General features: G+C 38.0%; 1 protein-coding gene across 1 annotated transcript; it reads right to left on the reverse strand.

The window, feature by feature from the left end:
* Positions 1–1882: 1882 nt before the first annotated feature.
* npc1l1 (NPC1-like 1) lies at positions 1883–27196 on the reverse strand. Its single transcript, XM_036578430.1, has 19 exons — positions 26947–27196; positions 24037–25348; positions 22613–22877; positions 22395–22495; positions 22139–22311; positions 20539–20667; positions 19004–19186; positions 18458–18572; positions 17382–17647; positions 17061–17150; positions 15277–15467; positions 12282–12409; positions 11857–11986; positions 11469–11527; positions 9920–10070; positions 8017–8248; positions 7713–7826; positions 6085–6247; positions 1883–4292 (listed from the first exon to the last, which is right to left on the reverse strand). Exons 1-19 carry the CDS (start codon positions 27010–27012, stop codon positions 4081–4083), a joined length of 4080 nt encoding a protein of 1359 aa, XP_036434323.1. The 5' UTR covers positions 27013–27196; the 3' UTR covers positions 1883–4080.

Genomic DNA, 27196 nt, shown 5'->3' on the forward strand with positions numbered 1-27196 from the left:
CTGTTAGCCTAGAGTTCTAGACCATGTCGTGTCTATTAGCACAGTGCTCTAACCTTTAATTTCTGTTAGCCTAGAGTTCTAGACCATGTAGTGTCTATTAGCACAGTGCTCTAACCTTTAATTTCTGTTAGCCTAGAGTTCTAGACCATGTCGTGTCTATTAGCACAGTGCTCTAACCTTTAATTTCTGTTAGCCTAGAGTTCTAGACCATGTCGTGTCTATTAGCACAGTGCTCTAACCTTTAATTTGTTAGCCTAGAGTTCTAGACCATGTAGTGTCTATTAGCACAGTGCGCTAACCTTTAATTTCTGTTAGCCTAGAGTTCTAGACCATGTAGTGTCTATTAGCACAGTGCTCTAACCTTTAATTTCTGTTAGTCTAGAGTTCTAGACCATGTAGTGTCTATTAGCACAGTGCTCTAACCTTTAATTTCTGTTAGCCTAGAGTTCTAGACCATGTAGTGTCTATAAGCACAGTGCTCTAACCTTTAATTTCTGTTAACCTAGAGTTCTAGACCATGTAGTGTCTATAAGCACAGTGCTCTAACCTTTAATTTCTGTTAGCCTAGAGTTCTAGACCATGTCGTGTCTATTAGCACAGTGCTCTAACCTTTAATTTCTGTTAGCCTAGAGTTCTAGACCATGTAGTGTCTATTAGCACAGTGCTGTAACCTTTAATTTCTGTTAGTCTAGAGTTCTAGACCATGTAGTGTCTATTAGCACAGTGCTCTAACCTTTAATTTCTGTTAGTCTAGAGTTCTAGACCATGTAGTGTCTATTAGCACAGTGCTGTAACCTTTAATTTCTGTTAGCCTAGAGTTCTAGACCATGTCGTGTCTATTAGCACAGTGCTCTAACCTTTAATTTCTGTTAGCCTTAGCCTAATGCCCCAGTCACAATCTGGACTGGAGGACTGGGACAGTGAATGTGTTATGAAAGTCTACTTTACTATGCTAAAAGATTTTTTTGCTGGAAATTTTAGGCCAAATTTTGATTCTGCTATTAAAGTTTTTTCTATTAGTCTAGTGTTCTAGAACTTTTAATTTCTTTTAGCCTTAAGTTTTTTATGTGTAATTTTTATTAGTCTAGTGTTTTGTATCATTTCATTTTTGTTAGCAAAGCTTTTGAAGTGATTCCTATTAGCCTACTGTTCTGTATCATTTTATATCTGTCAGCCTAGTTGTAACATTTCATGTCTATTTATAATGTTTTATTTATATTAAATATTATTAAACGTTTTTGTCTGGAAATCTTAGAACAGTTTTTGACATATTAGCCTACTCTGTGGTAACATGACTTTAAAAGTATAACATTTTGCACACATTTTTATTGTGTGATTGTTAATGATTGCTCAACTCCCATGTAGCACCACTGGAAGTGAAAGCATTTTGTAAGTTGCACTATTTATGTTACATGTGCACTTTTTTTTTCAAATTTGCAGTTGTGCTCCAAACATTACTTTTAAATTAATGCAATGCTTTTTACAATTTTGTCTGATGTTTTTTCCCAACTGGACATTTCAGAGAGACACCGATTTTGTCCACATTTTGAGTGTTTAAAATGTTAGCATTGCTAAATGAAGGCTGTTTTAAAGTGTGAAATACACGCAGCTGTTTTGGATTCTTCTTGGTCTTACACAGAAATAATTCTCGTTCTGGGTATCTGTACAACACCAGAATTTTAAAGCAACTGTGATTATAAAAGCAGGACATGTCCAGAATGATGAACAGAGCCATATATGATTGTACATGTAAGATAACTTGACTGCATGATTGCATGATATATATAATGATGTAAACCTACTATAAATACATAGGAAATAATTACAGTGTATAATAACTTCCAAAATACTTGAAGTATTGAAAGACAATCCAAACACACCATTTGGTATTTAGTATATAATATTTAAATCTACATATTAATAACGATTCCAAACATTTGAATAATAGTGTAAATAAGAATGTTTTCAGATAGTACTTAGTGACTTAGTGAGTTTATCACTGACAAACATACTTAAAAGCTCAAATTCTAAGCAAAATCCACTGTTTGTTGACCCGTTTAGGTTGCATGTTCTGTACAGGTTGCTCTCCTTCTATCTTATCTGCTTGGTTCTCCCTCATAAAGACTGATTTCATTAGCGAGTTAAAAAAATAGCTGATTTTGATGTCAGAATAACCCACAAACACAGAGGAACAATATGTTGAAAATACCCAAAGTGCATTTCATCTCGCTGTAATCATTCTATTATACAAACACAAACAGATATTGCTTTCCCATCACTGGAGTGTACAGTGTGTTGTTCTATAAAATAACAGTGTTTCTGATTTTAGTTTAACAGTACAGTGTCTAAACAAAGACTAACATCAAACATGCAGGTATAATGAAATTAAATAAGACAATACATTCAACACACAAAAACAGAAGAGTATTCTGTGTAAAAAAACAAAACAATTCTAAAACATTATTGCAATTTCTGTGTTTCCCCATTATGTTGGGAGTTGAAAAGGCAAGATCGTTCAAGAAAACAAGCAGCGTTTGGAGCTTAAAGCTACAGCCTGTTAACAGCACCGCAACACGAGTGTCCTGAAACTTACGGCTCCTAGAGAGGTCCTAGGTTCAGTTATGTTTCCTTTAAAGGAAGTGTCTTGCAAAAAAATTAATTCGCACATTTTTCCCTCTTAGCCCAAATGTAGTCGATCAACCAAAACCTGTTTGGTGTCTTAAGTTTACTCTTTTAGTTTTGTTCTAAGAGCTACAAAGCTAATGTAGCTAACAAGTAAAGGAACCTTATAGGAACCAGGTAAGCATCATGCAAACTGCATATCTAAATCGCCACACACTTGCACTGAATAGTAACAAAGTACTTATAGCGCCCGTCCCAGTCTTAAGGTCACTTAAAGTTGCTAAGTAATCTTAAACAGACTTGCTTACACGGTTTCTGACACTGTATGACAAACCAGTATCTGCAAACATGGACAAAAATATGTCGCACACCTAAAACGGAAGTAGCAGCCCACATTGAAACCTAAACATTTTCTCTACTTTTGACATTTTCACCAAAGTATCGCTTGAAATAATCGCAAAAAGACTTGCATATGAGTTTTTTGACATTGTATGACACTGTGTGCTTTATGTAATCTTGCTTGTGTGGTTTTTGAAACTATTCGACATACTGCAAACTATAAAAAATGGACAAGAATAATTAACGTAGCTAAAACAGTACTAGCAACCACCTGGAAAACTACATTTTTGGTCATTTTCCGTCACACTTGTCTCTTTCGCTATAAGTAACCTCAAATAGACTTGCATGTGAGGTTTTTTGGCGCTGTATGTCATACTGTTATAGTTAAACATGGACAAAAATAATGAATATAGCTAAAACAGCACCTGGACTACCTGGAGGCCTATTTTTTGTCATCTTCTGTCATATTTGACATTTTCACCAAATTTCACCAAAAAGCACTTTATGTAGTCTTGCTTGTGTGGTTTTTGGATTTGTTTGACATACCCCAAACTATAAAAATGGACAAAAGTAATTAACACAGCTAAAACAGTACTAGCAACCACCTGGAGAACTACATTTTTGGTCCGTCACGCTTGACAATCGCTATACGTATACTTGCTTGTGTGGCTTTTGAAACTGTATGGCTTGTTATTATCTATGAAAATGATGCCTTTATTCATGTCTTGGTTTATCAACTACATTTATGGCGGGAAGAAAATTGTGCAAATTAGATTTTTCGCCAGTTAACGCCCTCTTTGTGAGCTGAAAACAGCAAAACAGCAAAGTGCATTGCATGAAGGCCCCAATTGGTTCAACCTGTTACAACTGCATGTTTACATTTCCCTCTCTTTGACTTCATGCAGTCCTGAGGTAAAAAAGAGTTTCATTCCAAAATGCTCTTCTGACCCTTATATTGCACCAGTGTGTCTTGACATTATGTCCCATTTTGAACAAACTCAGCAGCCCCCCTTTCTCTCTCAGCCCCCGCTATGCAGCTTTCTTGTGTGTAGTTATGAACTGGAAGCTGAGAGGAAGGGCAGGACTGTTTCTGAACTAAAAGTTGGTGATGCCTGATATCTATTTGCTGCCCTCTTCAGGTGCTTGTACTATCACCGTTTCTGGCTTTTGGGGAACTGTTTCATTCTGTGACGGCACGGTGGGCTGTAAGCTGATGGGATTCTCGTTATTTTCGAAGCTGACATTGTCGTACTGTGCTCTGCTGCCGTATTCCATCTCCTTGGCTTTCTTTTTCTGCAGCTCCAGCAGCACGGCCTTATTCACAGGAGGACCTGAAGTAAAAAAGAAAAGCCGAGGCTTTAGTGAACAGAGATTTAACAAAGTGTGCTTATTCGTCACAATCTTTCATTCCTATCATTGTAACCAGCGGAGAATCCTCAGGGCCTTCTAGGCCTTCACAGAAGGCCTCAAGATTCCTTAACAATGAAGAAATACATGCCTCTAAATTTGCTATTGATTTTTATTTAGTGTAATCATCATGCTTGTTGTATTGTCCTTCTCTCATGTCATCGTCAAAAAATAGAGCGCTGTAGGCAAGAGGAACCATTCAAATGAAAACCTGATGCAGCAGAAATGCAACAGGCTGAGCGGCCATGACTGTAATTTAGCTGCAGCTAACTTAGCTACTGGGTTGATTTTAGTTAGTTAAATCTGTGCCTGATTCATTCATGAAATGTGGTAGACACAGTGTTTTAGAGTTAAGAAATGAACAGAATTATGAAAAGAATCCACTGAGAACGCAGATTTAACTGCTCTTCATTCCCAGCACTTCACTTGCAAAAACGTCCGCTATCATAATAAGAGTCCCATGTAATCATTTTCTTAATTCAAGTGATCGCTAAAATGTTTATCAAATGCTCTATTGTACTACAACTACTACAATAATGCTATTTTTAATGTTTTAATACTACCACTGCTAATAATAATAATAATAATGACAATTAGTAGTAGTAGTAGCGGTAATATTTGTGGTTTGTGATAACAGAAGAAATGCTAATAAGCATTGAATAAGATGTGCTTAAATATGTGCCTTGAAAAAAAAATACAGGACACTTTTTCCATGCAATTTTTACCACCAGCACCCCTTGGAGAAGACCACCTGGCTCAGAGCACCCAGGTAATTCGAGTTTAAAACCTCTGCCCTACACGTTTGGCTAACTACAAACACAACTAGAAATGTCCCGAACCTGATACGATTTGCTGCACCGAGTAGCTGGAGTGTTAACTTGCAGATCCAGTGATATTCAGTGAAAAAAATGTACGCAGGATAAAATGTATCTGCTTTGTAACATTGTAGTTAGGGCTACCACAGGATGCAACATTAGTGATTTTTATATACAGCATTCAATATTTTTTTTTACAGAAAAGAGCTGTGTAATCCTTTGGTTTCTTATATGTACATGATGCTGACATCAGAATGACCAGAGGTCTACAGGTGGAACCCATTTCATGAGAAATGAATGTCACTCTAGGCCTTTCAGACAGTTAGAAATGGAAAACAGCAGCAGCTCTATGCTAGGACTTTTTGCTGAAGGAGTCGCTGTAGTGCTGCTGCATACAAGGTAAAATGTATATATCGCTGCTGTCGGAACAAAACCTTGTATCTCCGAAACGGTAACTTTACAGGAGAAGGAAAAAACTTATTTTGCTTTTAATGTAAGTCAATGGAACCAGACATATTGGGTCATTTCTTTTGGCCCATTTCATCATGAAATTCACACACAATGTAAAGGACACTAGGTATTTACAAATTATATCAAAAATGGAGATATGAGGTCTCGATGTCTTTCACAAGAATCAAGTTTCTGTATTTAATCTAGAATAGTCAAAAAAAGGTCATTCATGCTTAGAGCTAACACACTATTAGATATCCAATAAGGGCTCCAGCAGAAATTCGCATTAGCGCAGAGGTAGTTTTTCTCATATTTTGATTTTATGGTCTGAATTGAATCATAGTCACAGCTAGTCACTGATTCTCACCACATGTATCAGTAGAATAACAGTATTTACCTATTTAGTTTGTGTGTTTGTGTCTGTGTGTACATTTGTGTGTGAGCGTAATACCGAAGAAGCTGAGGAGCACGGGCAGGAAGATAAGGCCGTGGGCCATGCCCAGCAGTGTGATGACCAGATTCAGCCTGAAGAAGAATATCTGGATGAGCTGAGCCTTAGCGAACGCTAAAACGATGATGCCAGGTAGGTTCGTCATAGCAACGCCAGCAAACACCTGTCAACACATGACATGAAGTGCATTAGTTATCTTAGACATGCACCCTTACATAAATCTGCCACATGAACGAGCAAAGTCCACGTAGCCTACCTGTAACGCCTACTGCTTAGTTCTGTGCAGTTCAGAATTTTATCAGCCATCTGCGTTTACAGTAGAAATGCTAGATCTTTCACTCATTCACGCTGGATTTAATTAGCTGGTGCCAGTATTATTGCATCTTAGAGCCCACATCAGATTGTCGTGTTTTCCCCAATTTAACACACTTGTTTCCACTCATAGAGTAATTATCAAGCTCTTCATGAGTCCGTTAGAGAACTACTGCTTTACATACAAAATCTGGGGACACCTAGCGATTCAATACGAGTTTTTTAAGCTAACTGACCATGATTTCATTGTTGGTTTTCAATTACATATTACAGACAGTGCTACATTGGAAACAATTCCAAAGACTACACATTTTATCCCATTGTTGTGATGTTAGCGCTTGTACTTTGAACCACATTTGGGCAAATATGTGCTTTTTTATCATAAAAAAAAAAACAATTACTCCACTTTTTTAAAGAAAAAGAGTTTGATCTATTTGATATATTTAAGTATTAAAACACAGTGTTCACTTCCCACTTAATACAGGCCAAATATGGAAGGACATATCGCTCATGTCGGAACAAAACCTTGTATCTCCATTTTTGTCATTTTTCATTTTTTGAAAATGCCTGTTGCCCTTAAAATTATATGTGAATTTCATGATGAATGGACCAAAAGAAATAGTCTAAAATTACTTGGAAAAAAGTCTGGTTCTAGTGACTTACATTAAAAGTAGAGTATGTTTTTTGTTTCTCCTGTAAAGTTACCACTTTGGAGATCTGAGGTTTTGTTCTGAAAGCAGTGATTTTTACAAATATCCACCTATTCAGCCAGCAGCAGATTAGCCCTGCTCGTTAATGATGAGGTTATAAGGAGTGTTCCAGCCCAGACTGCTTTTTAATAAGGCAGCCAATCAGAACAGAGCTCATTTACATATATTAAAAAGCACAGTTGGAAAAACAGATGGCTTAATTTTATGGGATTTAGAGTGGCTGGAAAATGATCATATAAAAAAAATTATGTCTGTTTTTGGTGCATACACCTACAATAACATCATAAACGGACATCACAGGAAAAAATACATGCATTGCATTGAAAAAGAGATTAAATTTATAAAAGTTATATTTCAAACTGATACTCCAGCAGAGCAGAACGTTTAGATGATGCTGGGTTACAGCACTATAATGTCTGCACTAGTCCCAATTTCTACATTTAATAACTGTTTATGTATTGATATCAGCCAAATCCAAATATTGGATATTGGTATCAGCCAAATATTCCACTATCGGTGCATCCCTAGTTTTATAATAAAACATTGTTTTTTATGTAACTAAATTCAAGGTGTCCCTAAATATTTGGTATATCTGGTAGTACTTACTGCACTGCCCATCTTTGCTGTGGCCTCTTTGGCTCTCTCCACCTTCGTGGGTAAAGTGCTGAGGGCGAAGGAGCGTGTCGTATGAGACACAAACTCCACTGAAATCCCCACAGCCTGGAGACATGAGAGAAACGGCTTGAGGAACAAATACACAACAACGACAAAACAACACCCAGCAGGATATACAGCAGCATGCAGCACTTACAGTTACCTTTATTATAGATCAGTATTATGATTCATAACATAAATTTTATTTAGTATCCGGGTCCTTAGACATTTTCAAGATGTATCCCACCCTACTCACCGTCACAAGGTTGATGAGTGACACAGCATTGAAATCGATGCTCCACAGGGTCATGACCCCCACAGTATCCACGGTGATCATCACTATGGTGAAGAGGTTGAGGAAGCCGGAGCGCAGGTCCAAGCCCAGGAGAATACAGCACACCACGAAAGTGGGCAGCAGACACAGGCAGATGTTCCTCACACCCTCGTACACAATGCTAATGTATTGCTCATAGTACACGTATGTCACACTGTGGGGAAACAGCAGAGACAGCAAAGAAGCCTTATATAATATGTATTCATCCCAGTCACAACAAAACCACATCATTCCATTTTTCCACAGATCTTGTTTTCATTCTATTTGTAAACGCCAGCTGCCCTTTACGTTATGTGGACAAATCACAATGAAAAGACAAATGGAAATCTGGAAATTAAATTAGGAGATTAAAGACATTTTTCTCTTTTAAGTTTACCATTTTGTGGATACACATATTGTAGATAAAATTGTATCACATGTGACACAATGTTAATAATACGTGATTACACACGACACAATGTGAATGTGATCACTTGATATTATGTGAATGTGATCACATCTGACCTAATGTGAATAATCTGTGATCATGTGACATAATTTGACTGATACGTGATCACATGACAATGTGAATAATATGTGATCACATGTGACCATATGAATAGTGCGATCACACGTGACAATGTGAATGTGATGTCATGCTAATGTGATCACACGCGACCTATTGTGTGTGGTCACACGTGACCATATCAAGAATGTCATCACATGTGGCAGTGTGAGTGTGTTCACATGTGATATTATGTTCATGTGGTCACATATGACCACAGTGAACATGTGATCACGTAACTGTGTGAATGTGATCACAGTATATTATGCGAATGTGATCACGCGTGACCTATTGTGTGTGGTCACGTGACCATATCAATAATGTCATCGTGTGACCATGTGAACGTGATCACAGTATATTGTGCAAATGTGATCACACGTGACCACATGAATAATGTGATCACATGTCACAATGTGAACGTGATCACGTGTAACAATATGAATATGTGATGACACATGACAAAATGTGAATAATATGAGATCACACGTGATATAATGTGAATAATGTGTGATGACATGTGACGTGTGAATAATACATAACATAATGTAAAGAATGTGATCACACCTGATATAATATTTGACGACTTCTGAAGTGTCTAAAACAGAATTGAATGTAAAGGCTGGTGCAGAGTCATATACTTGCATGATCACATTTGGTCTGTTATCTGTGGTATTTGTAATGTTATTACCACATCAGTATCTTTAGGATAAGTTATAATGAGAGTCAGGTTACTGTGACTACTATAACAACTGAATGAAATAGAGTGGCATTCATGTTTCTGGATATCCCGAGGAAAAATAAGCTGGACATTTCTGGACTTTCTGGAAGCCCCAAAATGTAGAGGTAAAGAAAGGTGCTCTCGTATTATTTACAAAAGAATCTTCAAAACGCATTTAATATTAATATCAAATTATAAATCAAGGCGTATTTTACTCTTTTTTTAATTTAATTTGATTATTTTTTCCTTTTCCTTTCTTTCCTTTATTAGTTTATATGTTGCATTTTAGCTTGTTTAACCTATCTTGTAAAACACCTTGTAAACTTGCTTTTAAAAAGATACAATGTAAATATCTATAAACATAATTGCTATGTTAAAATGAATAGCTCTTTGAGGCTCCTTCTGGATGGGCTCTTTTCACATTTATCATGTTTGCACAAGCTTTTACACAGTGTCATAATGACCTCGTATCTTATCATGGAACAGGACTACCATGGTGGAGAAAGAAAGTGAGAAAGAGAGAGAGAGAGACACGTGTGAAAGAGTGTACGTGAGGCACTCACGAATATGGGAAAACCTCAAAGTCCTCTGCTGTCCCGGGAATCATTCTCATGGCCATTGTGATGTTGTGGGCCAGTTCTCTCACCGTCAGCAGAGCTGCTGTGAACTCTTGAGAGTTTCTCAGAGGAGTGTGATAGGCCATGAACCGAGACGCTGCAGAGAGAGAGAGAGAGAGAGAGAGAGAGAGAGAGACAGAGAGAGAGACAGAGAGACAGACAGAAATCAGACATTTTTAAATGTAGCTAGATTTATCTAAGATTTTCCTCACAGATAAACGTCTGTTTAAAGTTTGGTAACACATAGTTTTCATTAATGAAAATGTTAAAGTCAGCCTAAAATCAAACGGACCTTTTTACCTTGTCAGTTTATGTTCCTGGTCATATTAATATCATATCATACCATTCCAAAGACAAATTTCTTGTTTTCCCATAACTGTCACTTCTGCCTGCCACCAAAATGTCTTCTGATGTTTGATCGTGTCAGCGTGCACCAGCAGGCAAGGAAAAACAGCATTAACCAATAATAGCTATACCTTCCCCTCCCACCATCCCCACCTATCATGGAGAGAAAATCACAGCCCCCATCTGATGTTGTGTTTTACTCACAAATACTCTACAGCATGGAATGAAAATGTGCTACAATTTCTGACGTTAACAGAACTTTAACAGAGCAGGCATTTCTGACTTTATTGAACATCAACAGTGAGAATGAAATTTTACTTCAAAATCTGAAAGAAGGCAATTTCTCCAAACTTCCCTTGCACAAAAATCACAGGCATTTAACATGTTAAGTGTCTAAAAAACACATTTGTAAGTAAACACGTGGGACATAATGTGAATAATGTGACCACATGTGACATAATGTAACTAATATGTGATCAGGTGACAATCTGAATAATGTGATCACATGACATAATATAATGTGATCACGTGAAAAATGTGAATAATATGTGATCATGTAACAATGTAAATAATGTGATCACACGACAATGTAAATAATATGTGATCACATGATAATGTGAGTAATGTGTGATCACGTGATATGTGAATAATGTGATCACGAAAAAAGTGAATGTGATCATGTGACATAATCTGAATAATGTGATCACATGACTTAATGTAAATAATATGCAATCACTTGACAATGTGAGTAATGTGTGATCACATGTGATATGTGAATAATGTGATCACTTGAAATAATGTAAATAATATGCGATCACATGACAATGTGAATGATATGTGATCACATGACAATTTGAATATGTAATCAAATATAACAGTTTGAATGTGATCAGGTGACAATGTTAATAATATGTATTCACACGTGACAATGTGAATGTAACATAATGTGAATGTGACATAATGTGAATGGGATTATATAACAGTGTGAATATGATCAAGTAACATAACGTGAATAATGTGTGATCACATGTGAAGTGTCTAAAAATGTTATTATTCGTAACTGAATCTCATTATTTTTCTGTAAGCGTTCGAAAAGGCAGGGTATCTAGATCATCTGTGGGAAAACAGAATGTATGTTTTAATGTCTCACCAGATATTTCCCCAGTCACGTTGTTCCACACCACAGCTGTGTCATAAGCCCCCAAACCACTGTCACAGAAAAAGAAAAAAAGAATAGGATAAGCAAATCTCTACAGAGCATGGTTACTTTTTTAACTGTACTCTGAACACATCCTCAAATTCATATACATACATACATTATGTCAAAAACTGAAAAATGTCAAAAATGAAGATGGTTTTGTTTTTCTTTCGACAACAGCGATATATATATATATATATATAAGTGTGTGTATGCATGTGTGTATGTGTGTGTGTACAACACATTCTATGCATGCTCTTACTGTGCAAACTACAGTTCAGTTGTATGCAAAAGTTTGAACACCCAAACGTTTACACACGACTATAACTCATTAACGTACCCTTTGGGGCACTGCAAGTCTGGCCGGTTGGTGAGGAAACTGGGCAGAAACTTGTTGAACTCCTCCACACTGGGCCGCAGAATCCCACTTGATGGGAGTGTCATACACTTGTTCCAACACATGAGGGTACCTGAAGGCGAAAGAGACAGAGACTGGAGTAATTAGCAATACGAGAATATTCTAGCACACCTGGAACACAAGGAAGGGTATGAAAATGTACAATATCGCTCAGAACTTACTCACTGTTTTCAATTAATTTGGTGTGTAAAAGTACAGCACTGTACCTGAGAAAACTCACCGCTGTCAAACATCGCTGTTCTGACCACAATTATAGTTACTCTAATTGCCTTTTACAGTCTGGTTTACAATATTTCAGTCTACACTGTCTAAGTCACTGTTCAATGTGGAAATATGCTGATACGTACTCTCGGATGCTGGGCAAAACTGCCCTGTGTTGGGACCAGAGGTGTAAAGCCGACAACATCTCGATCCAGGATTCAGCCAATCAATGAAATCGTCCACCCAAGAGGATGCTGGGATAGCTAGGTAGGATCTAGTGGAATCAAGGACATATTTAGAAATATCATTCAATCAATCAATCAATCAATCAACCTTTATTTTAACCTTAATTATTTAATCTCGGGGAACATTGAGGGTGCCCCTCATTTACAATGTTGCTCAGTTAATACAGAGAAGGGATTGATAATGTGTAAGAACATATCAAATAATAAAAGTCAATTTAATAAATGAAGATTCAGATCAGGTTAGTATAAAAAGTGAAACATTAATAATAAAAATACATATAAATATAATAAAAAATAATAAAACAGTAATTAAAACATACATAAAATGTAAAGGTTAATAAAATCAAATCAAATCAAAAGGAAGATAAGATAAAAAAAGACTAATAAACAAATTTATTAAAATGACAAATAATAATAAAATAATAATTAAAATAAGAACAAGAATATGAATAATAATGGATAAGATAACAAATAAATAATAAAATAATGAAAATAAGATAAAAATGGTAAAAAAAAATCAGGTAAAACAGTGTGAGGCAGAGTGGAGGTGGTTAGAGAGTAGAAGTTTAAAATGACTGAGCGACCCAGCGAGCTGAGCTTTAGTGTTTCCTGTAGTGAGGTCCAGCTCACTGGTGCACTGTAACTAAAAGCAGGTTTTCCCAGTTCAGTAAAAAGCCTTGGTACCTGGCACGTGATCCAGCCACTGGAGCGAGTCTGATAAATACCATTATTTACGGATATCATTGAAGTAATATATTCTGGCACATGGCCAGAGAGTGTTTTATGAATAAAAATAAACCAGTGTGTTTCCCGCCGTGTTGCTAGTGAGGGCCAACCAACTTTTTCATACAGTCTGCAGTGATGAGTGTTATAAGGGTCTCCAGTGATGAACCTCAGTGCAGAGTGATAGAGTCCAGCGGTTTGAGGGAGCTGGCAGATGCATGTTTGTAAATTACATCACCGTAGTCCATGACAGATAGTAAGGTTGCCTCAACAATTCTTTTTCTAGCATACACAGGGAAACAGGATATATTTCTATATAGAAAACTGAGCTTCTTTCTACATTTGCTAACCAATTTATTAATATGGGGTTTAAAAGTGAGTTTATCATCCAGCCATATGCCAAGGTATTTATACTCTGTGACTCTCTCGATGTTGGATCCTGTCAGGGTAGTGATATTTACAGAATTAAAATCAGGATTAGTAGATCTGGAAAATAGCATGAACTTAGTTTTTTTAGCATTTAAAACTAGTTTGTGTTTACGCAAAGCAACCTGTAGAGCATATATAGCAGGTCTTTAAGGTCAAACATGAAAAAAACAAGCTTCTTCTATTGTTACGCACTTGATATCATAGAAACCATTTTTGGTGCCATATAGAACCATTTTCTTTCCTAAAGAACACTTGAAGAACCATTATTAAGAGTGTATAAATTCTCTGGCCTAATCATTTTTAAAACGGCCGTCTTTAAAATCTCCTCTCTATGTGGTGCGCTCATTTTAAAGCATACAACAGTCACGTCAATTTCACTTTGGATGTTGGATACATAAAGTCTAAAATAAAATTCTAAAAAACATATTTAAATGGGGCCCTGCGATGGACTGGCGACCTGTCCAGGGTATCCTGCCTTCCGCCCAATGACAGCTGGGATAGGCTCCAGCAACCCCACCGCGACCCAGAAGGATAAGCGGTTTAGATGATGTATGTATGTATGTATGTATGTATGTATGTATATTTAAATGGGAAAAACTCTATGTGGTTGGGAAGAACAAGCAGACTGAATTCCAGTTACTGTATCTCTGTCTCTTCATAAAACGGCTGTTAAACATTAACTGCCATCAGTTGGTCAGACTGGGTTCATTGTGGCCTTTCGAATTGAACAAATCAGCAAAATTCAAGGACTGAGCACACAGGCCAGAAGAGAACAAGAAAAGAAATGCAAGTAGATCACATAAGCAAGTGAGGCAGAGTCTGATAGTATCTGGGGCTCACCACATAGCATCAAGTGCTCACTACATAGTATCTGGTGCACACTGGATTTTTATCTTCAAAAAAAAAAAAAATACACCACATCCCTTGAGTGGCTCTGTAATTCATAAACAATATACGCTGGAAACAAAATTAATATTTTCTATTCTTTTCTATATTATAAAATGTATATATGTGGGTTGCTTGTATTTAATATCAATCTTGCTCAACTATTTTTTAAAATATTTAAAAAAAAAATTATAATGTATTGGGCTCTGCCCCATACTCTTCTGCTTTCTTACAAAGGACGGTTCTTTAAGGGTTCTGGAGTAAAGGGAATGGTTAGAACCTTGTGTTCTATGTTTGCTCAAGGGTTCTTTAGTAAAAGGAATGGTTTAGAACCATGAGTTCTTTACAGAACCACTTCACCCATACATTCTTTGCATGGTAACATTCTGATTGATGGAGAATGTGTTGTATATGGTTCTGTATAGCAGATGGGGTTCCCCCATTGTTACAAGCTTGACATCATGTTAATAGAAGAACCCTTTTTGGTGCTATATAGAGCCATTTTCAAAAAGGTTCTACATAGAAACTAAAGAACTGCTGAAGAACAATCCTTTTTTAAGAGTCTTCTTATATTTATCAAATGAATTTATTTTTCATTTTTATTTCTTTGACTATTTTAATGTATATTAATATGTTCAGTGAATTCAGTAAAATAAATATATGTATTGAAAAGTTAGCAATCCGTTTGATCTGTCTTAGATCAAGTGTTTTTTTTTTAATGTTGTGGAATATTCTGAGCTTTTCACCTCCACGCTTTCCGTTACAGATAATGATAACAAGAATTAAAAGTGTTTTAAATGCAGTAATATACTTTGAATTCACTGTGGAAGCCCTGAAGACGTGGGTCTCGGGGACTCACCTTTCTGGGTATTCTGTAGCGTACTGGATCTTCTGCGTGAGGGAGAACTGGTCACAGCCCACACTGGAGCACACTGCGTTCATCCCGGTCACATCTGAGAAGTTGAAGCCTTTTGTTGTGACAAAGTATGTCGGCACTCCAACCTCAAAGTACTTGTTCAGGTATTCAAAGTATGTGAGCATATAGGAGTCCTGTGGATGTGGAGAAAAAGGGGTCAGTTTTAAAATGATTGTTATTATTACTATTATTATTATCACGACTACTTCTACTACTAGACTGTAGAAATAACTGTGGCTGTTTAGTCCAAGTTTCTATTGTTCCAATCATCACGACATTTTCACACAGTAAAAGTGGCAGCTGCTGTGTTTAAATTATGTAGAAAAAAAATCAACAGAAATGGAGATACAGGTTTTTCTTTGGACAGTGACGATATTTCACTGCTATCGTAACTTACGCTTAGAAAGTTCAGTGACTTTTAAGGCAACCAACTTTTTACGTTAAAACACAATCATGTCATAAGCGATGTTCTTGGAAACAACAGCAGATGTTCTTACAGAGATAATAATGATAATAACGCCTTTTTCCCAGTCATTTTGAGACAGTTCCTAACTCCGAAGCGGACATGGGAGTAAGCACCATGACAGCGTGTGAGTTGATGCTTAATCTTTGCCAAATTATCAAACTTAATAACAGCACAGATCAGTAAAAGATCAGCAATTGGATGTAGGCGCAAAGTACACTATATGGACAAAAGTATTGGGACACCTGCACATTATGCCTACAGGAGCTTTTTTTGACATCTCATTCTAAATCCATAGGCATTAATCTGGAGTTAGTCCCTTCTTTGCAGCTATAACAGCTTCCACTCTTCTGGGAAGCTTTCTACAAGATTTTGGAGAGTGTCTGTGGGAGTTTTTGCCCATTTATCCAGAAGAGCATTTGTGAGGTCAGACACTGATGTTGGACGAGAGGGTCTGGCTAGCAGTCTCCGTTCTAGTTCATCCCAAAGGTGTTTGATGGGGTTGAGGTCAGGGCTCTGTGAGGGCCAGTCAAGTTCTTCCACACCAAACTCACCCAGTCATGGAACAGAAAAGATTCTTCCCCAAACTGACCTCACAAAGTTGGAAGCATACAATTGCCCAAAATGTCTTGGTGCTGAAGCATTAAGATTTCACTTCAGAGGAACTAAGCGGGCCTCTGCCAACCCCTGAAAAACAGCCCCATAGCATTATCCCTCCTCCACCAAACTTTACAGTTGGCACAGTCCTGTCAGGCAGGTAATGTTCTCCTGGAATTTGCCAAACCCAGACTCGTCCATCAGACTGACAGATAGAAAAGTGTGATTGGTCACTCCACAGAATACACTTCCACTGCTCCAGAGTCTAGTAGCAGCGTGCTTTCAGCCGCTTCATGGCTGAGCTGTTGTTGCTCCTAGGTGCTTCCATTACAATAATAGCACTTACAGTTGACCGGGGGAGATCTAGCAGGACAGTTTCACAAATTGACTTGTGGCAGAGGTGGCATCCTATGACAGTGCCACGTTCAAAGTCACTGAGCTCTTCAGTACGATCCATTCTACTGCCAGTGTTTATCTATCTGTCTTTGTCTAGCAAAGCCATGTGCTTAATTTGATCCACCTGATAGCAATGGTTGTGGCTGAAACACCTGAACTCAGTAATTAGGATGGGTGTCCCAATACTTTGGTCCATATAGTGTAAGTAATAGCTTGATAAAGGGAAGATGCCAATCGCTTAAATATGGACGCTGGAGAAGTGTGTGCTTACGGTCGGCATGGCCAGCTCCTGATCCAAGCCCACCTTCACGTTGAACATGAGGTAGATGGAAGCACAGAACATGAAGAGAAACAGCACTATCTGCAGAGAGGAGACCAAAATTCAGTGTGCATTAAGTACATGGACAACATACAGGCGCATGTATGTAAAGGTTTTTTTTGCACTGGCCACATTTGACAATTTGTACTTGAACCTCACAGTCATTATTTCACTTCAAAGCCATTGTGTTGCAGTACAAAGACAAAATAAATAAATAAATTATATATATATATATATATATATATATATAAGAATATAAGATCAGGTACATACCACTACTATTCTGGAAACAGGGTGGAGCAGCACAGGTGCATAATACTTCTCCATAAGTGGGAGGAGGAAGCCCTTATTAGGTTTGGCAGGACGTTGGGTCTTCACTTTGAAGCAGCAGGATATCTCGCAGCGGTTATCGTCCTGCCGCCGAGCATCGAGGGACAAAAGAGCCACAAACGCCGTCATCTGCAGCACAAAGTCCATAAGGACAGCCAGGGCAGCGTAGAGTGCGAACGACTTCACCGCAGGCATGGTGCTGAGAGCGCCTGGAGGGACACACGCAGAGCATTGTTAGAGCAGTGGATTTGGAAATGCATATCAACCCTTCACTGCATCATGTTGCCATATGGAATCGATAATTTAATAATAATAATAGTAATAACGAGTGTGTTCAATATTTATACACAAAAGCTTCAAGAAAAACAGTGAAACACCATCTGTGGGAAGTTTTTTCATAAATAAAATCAGTTCAGATGTGATAGGTTTTATATAAAATTCCAAAATATAATTGTTGCCATATGGCAACAGCATTTGACAATGTAAATACAATCTGCAAAGCATACATTCTAATTATTTTCATATATCTCTCTGTATTCTTAAAACATACGAATATGGAAGCTATGCACATTTTTTCTCATATGTGGATGACGCAGACTGCAGTTCACTGTTGTTGCCATATGACTGCTGTCGTTTTTCACTTTTTCACTGCATCAATTAATGACTGAAAGCCCTTGACCTGCCAAATGAGGACAAGGTTGAGGTTGAGGCTAAGGTTGAGGTAAAAAATAGCGTGCAAGCCACTGTATTGAGAAACTACGCTGAGTATTGAGAAAGTATTGAGTATTGGAAAAGTGTGGGACTGTATCCCTTGCGAAGCCCTTGTTTGCACTTTGTTATCAGCTATAATGGCCACTAAAACAATACGCCTGGTTTATGGTGACATCCAAGCAGCAGGTACGTATCATATATCTGTGGGCTGAATAAAGCTGCTGCCTGATTTGGTTGTGGGCCAAATCACCACAGACTGGACGGTTTTGAAGGGGTTGTTTTCGACGTGTCTGACTGGAATGACTTACCCAAAAAGAAACAGACAGATTCAGACATGCTGCAGAGGAGCATGCTGGGAGCCACGCTGCCGAGAACTCGGCCAATCTGCTCCTCTCTCATTTCTCCAGGCTGCCGTACATCTCTCTGTGGGAGAGAGAGAGAGCGAGAGAGAGAGAGAGAGAGAGAGAGAGAGAGAGAGAGAGAGAGAGAGAGAGAGAGAGTATGGAAGAGTATGAATAGTATGAAAGAAAAAAGTTGATAGAACTGAACAAATCCATTCGAGCCTGTGTTCTTCTAGCTGTATTCTACTAACCAACATATTAATAACCTTACTGAAAAAGGTAAATCTTGTTATTATGAGTGAAAATAAGTTAACACACCCTCTACATTTTACGTGGAGTGTAAAAGTTATGGCACATTTTATGTTTTATCTTTTTCAAACTCAGCAAATAAATAGAAAATTGCCAAAAAACATCATCCAAGCAAGGGTTGTTCAAACTTGCATACGACTGTAGCGTAAACGTACACAAAGCCTCAGATGAACAGAACATAGACTCGAACAGATTAGAAGGTACCTGATACTCCAGGACAAAGATGAAAATGTTGTCAGCTCCAACAGCCAGGACGAGGAAGGGCACCACCTGCACAATGATCAGTGAGGAAGGGATTCCAACCCAGCCATAAAAACCCATAGATGCCAGGACTGAGCCGGTTACAACCAATATACCACCCAGCCCAACCAGAAACTTAGAGTCCACCTGAGTGTGAAAGAGAGAGAGACAGAGAGAGAGTTATAACAAGACAAACTGAAATATGACATTTCTCTAAAACTTTAGTGGACAGTTTCAATGTACTTGAAAATAAAATAATAAAATATTGTAATAAGAAATAATAATAATAAAAAATTAATAATTATTATATTATTTATATTATAAGTAGACATATTATATATTATAATATAAGTAAATGTATGCTATATGTGTATATCGCTGTTGTCGGAAGAAAACCTTGTATCTCCAAAATGGTAACTTTTCAGGAGAAGAAAAAAAACCTACTTTATTTAAGTCAGTGGAACCAGACGTTTTTCCAATTAATTAGGGGTCATTTCTTTTAGTCCATTCATTATGAAATGTATACACAATGTGGACAACGGATATTTTCAAATTATGTCAAAAACTGAAAAACATCAAAAATGGAGATACAAGGTTTTCTTCCGACAACAGCGATATATATATATATATATATATATATATATATATATATACATATATATATATATATATATATATATATATATACATACATACATACATCATCTAAACCGCTTATCCTTCTGGGTCGCGGTGGGGTGCTGGAGCCTATCCCAGCTGTCATTGGGCGGAAGGCAGGATACATATATATATATATATATGTATATATATATTTATATTAAATTGAGAAAATAAACAGTGAATGTGCATGATGATGTGCAGAAGCATGTTCTCTGAGAATGTGGGAACTTATTTTCAATTAATAAACCAACAAAACGTCATATTGGGGTGCTGAAACTTTTGTATTATGAAAAGTTTGATGTATTTTTACTTTGTGTTAGTGTGACTGAAATTGAGACTTCATAAAACTCTAAATGTGAGGTCTTATGTATATATTATGTTATATTAATGATGCTTTGACTGTAAATGAAGACTGCACTTCTGTGGAACATCAAACCAATAAAAGACCTGATAAAAGTCCACTCTGTAACATTTCCAGAATCCCGTCACGTTTCTGCTTCTGGTGAGCATTTATAAGGGCGGTTGTTATGATAAATCAATGTTACTCATGTAGATAAGCACTTATAAACTGATAATAGTAATCTCACTAGTCATGATAAGAGGTTTCGGTGCTGTACTTCCTGCAGGCTGCACTGAACGGTTTCTGCTAGCAGTATGGATCTCTTTGTGGTCTAGACTGAGGGATTTTCCACTAAGGAAAATCAGGAATTCCCAGCATGCCCTACCAGTGATGAAAGAAATTATTGCATTTTATGTTATGAAAGCCAAGAGCAGCCCCCAGCCCTGTCCTTCAACTTCAAATCCTGAGGATTTACATCCATGAGAAACTAAAGACTCACTAGGATGCGTTTGAAGGACGAATATTCTCCCAGAGCCACGGCAATGTACACGAAGATGACTGCATAGCTGATCATAAAGATGGGAAAGTCTTCTATTGTAGTTCTGTTGATTTCATCTTCTAAAGACCTCTGTGGAGCAGAAAGCAAGCAGAAACAACAAAATGTATAAGGTAGCTGTACATGAAGATGGTTAAGGATTATTCATGTGTATATAAATATTTACAGTACATACTATAAGACACATATATGTATATGGGTTCATCACTGCTTTGCATAAAATAAAACAAGATATATATTTAAAATGAATGTAATCTTATATATTATATCATATATTATAATAAACTGCTAACATTCTACAGTTTTGATTATGACCTGCAGATGACCCCATAGTAACTGAGAAAGCTATATAGCTGAGATTGAGCTTTCAATAAAATTAATATCCATAACATATTTAAAAAACGGTCAGCGAGTGTTGCTGTAACTACAGACATGATATTACTGTGAATTGATAATTACAATTTATTATTTAACAACAGTGACTATTTTGTTGCAACATTACAAAATAGTCACCTTTTACAAAATAATGTACAAGTCTAACTTATTTCAATCTACACTACATGAGCTACTATTGAATAGCGATTATTAATATAAAAGGGGATTCCAAATATTCGAATGGTAGTTTGTATACATATGTTTATAAAACAATCAGTCCAGCACTGCATATTGAAAATGTATTGTAGCGTGTTTAGGAAATGTTTCTCCTCTTAGTTTTGGGGTTGTTGCTGTACAGCATTTATTCGCCGCTGGGTTTTTCTACAGAGACTCTTATTGTATTATAAGGCTGGTTGTGTGTTTATGTTTTGGGGGACAGAGAGAACATGGGGGAAGAGGCGGCAGAGCTTAGGTTCAGAGGCAGATGGAAGTTTGGTTCAGAGGCAGATGGAAGTTTGGGTTAGAGTCAAACACAAGGCCTGCGGGCCAAGTCAGGCCCGTGACACAGTCCTATTCCCATAAAATCATTTTAATGTTCTATTCTTATTAGCCTGTTTCACCCTGAGATGCACTACAGTCCCCAGCATGCCCTGCAACATAGTGTGCGTTCTGACCCCCTTCCCCAACAACAATCTATGGGCCAGCGGTTACACAAAAACAAAAAAGATGTCTGGTGTCTAGTTCAAGCAAATAGGCAGTTTTAAAAAAATACCTAAAACAATTTCTTTTTATTTAGAATTATTTTGGAGTAAGTATTCAATGCCAGTTTAGCTGTTGCAGTTTTGGCATATTTTGAATTAACAATGGCCAGTTCAGGTCAGTTCAGTTCAGGTCATGGCAAAATGTTAAGTAAAACAAAGCTGGCCCATGGATTTGCTGAGATTTTTAAATATGGCCCTTTTAGTGGTTGAGTTTGACACCCCTGCGTTGGAGGGAACTGTTAGAGAAAAGTTCTGTTTATGTGCAACCTGGCTGGGGCCAACTTCAGCCTATTAATAAGGCAAAACTTGCATAAGCCATGTCTTCTTTTGCAGTGGTAAATGCTGCAGTGTGTAATATTTATGTTTTTTCGACCTTATAGGTTTACAGATTTGCCAGTTTAACTCACTTCAGCCATATAGGCGAATGTGAAGTTTGTGCTGGGGTCTTTCTGGTATGCCTGAACGATCTCCAGAAACATGGCTTCCCATTGTTCCACCACTTTAAACTTTGGGTCGTCTCGTGGATAATTATTCAGAGAAAAGGTGAGGATGAAGGCCTCAGCGGTGGTGTAGTCTTCATCTGGAATCAAATTAAAGCAAATTAGTTACCTTTTTAGGCACTGTAACTATAACTGTGACCATGTGTCTGCGTGTCTGTCTTACTATCATATCCCCCAACAGCCAAGAAGGGAAAGACTGGTCCTCCGTAGTCAGCCATACAGCTCAAGTTGAGTGCAGTGATGTCTTTGAAGGATAATGGAGAGCTGCACAGAAGCAAAAATGAGCAGAGAAATGAAAGGTGGTCAGGACAGCAGTGCTTCAGTGGCCATCTAAGAATGTCTAAGAATGGGCTCATTGGTAGCCCTGGTAATGAGACTTACTTTACGCAGTAGATAAAATGATCCTTCCAGTCAACTTCTTTTGTTACCCCAAGCTGGGTCATGTTAGCCCTTAAATTCAAGTTCTTGACGCTGTTCTGGAAGTACTGAGGTAGACTGTTGACGGCGCAGTCAGTCAAAGAGGGGTTGTCCGGGTTGAGTGGAGCATAGCAGACATCCTTAAGGGTAGCTGTTTTATTAAGTTCATCTGACCAGAATTCAATATCTTGGATTCTCTGCTGAAGCTCCAACAGCTGCAAGATCAGGTCTGCAGAAGAGCAAAACTTCCGGAATGAGTAGAGCCTTAAGTTTGTCTAGACATCCTTAATAAAAACTGGCTCAAATACCCACAATATCAATTTTACACCAGACATAGTGACACAGCCAAGACATATTTGGGGTTCAAATTTTGGTTTAGCACTGGAGCTGTGAGGCTAATGTTGTTAACCAACCCTAGAGGTCAATAGTCACCCAAATCTTTTCTGTAAATACGCCCCCAAACTTCTCTCAACCTAATCAAACTGTATCCAGGTCTTCATTAAGGTTGTGCAGACTTGTCGATGTGATTAAGAGCAGAGTGTGACCTACTGTGAGCTATAAAAAAGAACAAATGAACAAATACACCATAAAATGTCATGGATAAAATTTATCCATTTTAGACAATAGTGCCAAATTCTGAGTTCCATTCAGAAGCACGCATGCCACACAGGAATATGTACTCTAGTATGCATTCACAGTTTTTGTTGTTTTCATTTGTAAATATATGTTCAGTTTTAAAATTCAAGATAACAATAAAGATAACAGAAATCACAAATGTAATCTGTAAAATTTGGCACAGCACCCTGTTGTGTTCAGTTACACAGTGAACCTTTGGTCATGTTTACAGCTCTCAGTCAGTCTTAATGTGCTCTAAACCACAGAGACAAGTCTGCTAGACCTGAGCAAGTTAAGAAAAGTTTAGGGCATGCATTATGTAAAAGATTTAGGTGACTATTGACATTCAGTCTTAGTTAGCAATGTTAGACTCCTAGCTCTATCACTAACATAAGGAAGCATCAGACACCAAACATGTCTTGGCTGATCAACTACATCTGGGGTTGGAAAATTATGGAAATTAGTTTTTAGCACAAAACATTCCTTCAAATTTGACGATTCCTTAGCATCATTGTTATATAACAGTATTATAACAGTATTCACTGACTAATCTGAACAATACATCCTAAGATCACTAACTGCGTAAGTAGCCATGTGTTTAAGGATATGGTGCTTAGTGGTTCTTCAGCTAGGCTTACATCAAGGTCTGAACTGGTTCTTAAAACAAAAAAGACTGATTTCCTGAGACTAGGACAAAAAAAGTTAAGGTGATTAGCCAAAACATCTTTAAGCATGATGCCCACTCATTTAGGTAAAACTGAATAACTACTAACCCTTAGAGATGAGGCCGCTGAAGTTTGTAGTGCCAAAGAGCAAGGAGTCGTAGATATAGCTAGGCCTGCCGGGAGCAGTCAGAATCAGCTGATTGGTACGGAAAAAGGGTGCAAAATTCTCATCATGGAAGTCCTTTTCACGCCTGGCACGGCTGTTGGGAGCTGACCAGAGTTGAACAGGATCTGTGGTCAGTTGCATGTTCTTCAGCCCAGTTGTAAATGCTGCTACAACAAACAGGGAAGCAAAGATCACCTTCAAAGGGTGTCTCGCCATTACAGTTCCCCAGCTCTGGAAAAGCGAACCCAGGAACTCTTGAGTGACCAGACTTGCTCGGTCAGTGCATGTGATATCTTTGGGATCCACTGTCTGGTTGGGGTCTACCTCGTTTGCATTTTTGTCCTTGCGGCTTCTGGATTTTTTCCCTTTGCAGCAATTGAAATTGTACCTGACCACAAGGCAAATGAGGAAGAGGAGGCACAGGATGGCAAAGAGAATGAGGGAGATGGCGAGCATCCCATCCATATTGCCAATCATAAAGGGTTCGGGTAAAGGGCCTGGTGGAGGAACTTGAGGGCAGGACTCTTGACAGTCCTGGCAGGTGCACTCTTCTCCTCCAGTGGGGGTTGTCTCGTTGCAACCCAGAGCGATCCCCGCATAGGGAACCATACCTTCTGGAACTGCTGCGTTGTGCTCTGGTGGAATGAGTCTGAAGTCGATGTCAAGTGGAGCCAAACCATTGCTGGAGTCACCCTGGAAGTCTAACCAGCGTTGAGGAGTACACAGCGTGGAGCCATATCGACCACACATTGTACCAATGGCGTACCCTCCAGTTGCCGGGATTCTCACATTCTTGCAGGAGTTGAAGGAGGCATCGGAGAAGGTCGTAGAAACGTAGGCTTGGTAGCCGACCACAGCCTCTTTGTCTGTTCCCGAAATATTGACGGGGATAGTTCTGGTGATGTTGATGGTCTGGCTCTGGTTGGGACTGCAGGTGGTGATGCAGTGAATGTGGGCAAAATTGTAAGCGCAGGATGGGCATCGGAGCAGTATAGCTTTGGACAGCGACACGCTGCTCTGCAGGGAGATGAGCTGCTGTAGAGAGCAGCAGGCAAACGTTTGGCCCTCACCCTGGTCCAGCATGGGGCAAACCTCCCTCAGAAGTTCATAATGTGCCCCCACTACTTCCCTCGCTGGTCCAGGGTTTTTGCAGGGTACGTTTGAATTGAGCAAGGATCCTGACACGGTGGGATTCTTTCCACATTCGTCATACATCGAACAGAAACCAGCTTCATGCTGAGCTTCAGAAAACATCTGTAATGGTGGAGAGATGAGCATGAGCAACAACAGGACTCGAAAGAACTTCATGTTGTAGCATTAGATAACAGAATAGAATAGAATTTGGGAGGGGACGTTGTGGATTGGGAAGCCTAATGTTTACTTCAAGTCTTACTAGAACTCTATCCCAAAATGTATTTTTGGGATTTTGTATTTGAAATGAAATATTAATAAAATCTATTTAGTTTCAGACAAGTGTACAAAGTCATTCTGGTAGGAACCTCTAAATAAAAAAATATAATGATGCCATCAAAACAAAACCAATATCTCCATAATTACAACTTTACAAGAGACGTAATGTAATGTAAAGATTTTTTGCAAGTTATTTGGACTAATTCTATTGGTTTGTTCATCTCAATATTTTTTGTTTTAATTCTTTCCACATTTTATAAGTTTTGATTGTTCGAAAGTGAGAGACCACCCTTCACTTATTTCATTTCCAGTCAAAACAGCCATTAAGCATACGTTATTCATTTTTCAGCATCAGGAAAAAGGAGGAAACATAGTTAACAGGAAATAACCCACAGGTCTCAACAGCTAAAGGCAATATTAATTTTTCAGTACTTCGTGTGTCCGTTTGCCTTTATTACAGCTTCCATTCTTTTCTCAAGCCTCGCTTTGATTTTCTCAAAGAAATCTGCAGGAATGTTTTTCCACACCTCCGAAGTTCAGTCATAGATTTTCTGCTTTTCAATGTCCAGATAATTCCAAACAGATTCAGATGTTGATGTGTCCGTCTCCTTTTCTCAGTGAGGTTCTTCTTGAACAGCTACACGTCCTTTCAGACCCATAGTGCTGAGTTGTCTTCTCACAGTGGAAGGATGGACAGAAACACCTGTGGATGTTTTCAGATCTGAAGCAGCTTGATTTTCTCCTCTCTCTCAAAGATGAAAGCTTTAAGTGCTGTTTATCTGATGGGGACAGATTTGGAGTCCCATTTTCTCTGTAGCTTTTAATCATTTTTTGAACTCCCGTTTTGGAAACTCCTTCTTTTCACTTATTTTCCTTTGATTTTCCCTTCCTTATACAAGTGGATTATGGATTATTATGTTATAGCAAATTATTTAGTTCTTGAAATCTGTGTGCAAATGTTTTGCACTTTTTTGACGCTGGAAAATGAACGGCTTGTACTAAATGGATGTTTTGACTAGAAATGTTAAAAACGAATGGCGGTCTCTGACTTTTGCACAGTACCGTATATAAAATAATAAAAATCAGTGTCAACTCAGGTGTCATCCTCATTTTCATCATCAGTTTTGCTGTAGACTTTGTCATGAGTGTGAGAATGATGCAGCCATGCAGCAATAAACTGCAATAATGGAACTCCAGTGGTAGATATTACTGTGCAAGCTATGCAATTTTATGTCTACAAACTTTTCAAAATACATAATCTTATCTCATTGTTCTTATATTTTGGTTAATATTGCATTTCGTATAACCAGATAACAACTGCTATCAACCAAATCTGTGCATACAGTGGCGGCTATTTGTTTATATGAAATGCAATTTCAATAAAAAATTGTATTATTAATTGTATTATTAATATATTTAAATATGTTTTAATTTAGACTTACCAGACATGCAGCAATTGTAAGCAGTATGACGCTGCTGTCCCATCTCTTTCTTTTGTGCATGCCCATTGTGCCGTTTGATGTCGGGCAGGAACAGAAATTGGAGTGTTATATCCAGAGGAGATGCAGATAGAAGAGGGGACAGGACACTAAGGGGTGGACAGATGCCCACTGTCTATCCCAGTCTACCCCAAATACGTGACGAGTAAGGAATGAAGAAGGTGAAACCTTCCACCCCACCTCAGCGGACGTC

Source organism: Colossoma macropomum, unplaced genomic scaffold (genome assembly GCF_904425465.1).
Source record: "Colossoma macropomum unplaced genomic scaffold, Colossoma_macropomum, whole genome shotgun sequence".
NCBI classification, from domain to species: domain Eukaryota; kingdom Metazoa; phylum Chordata; class Actinopteri; order Characiformes; family Serrasalmidae; genus Colossoma; species Colossoma macropomum.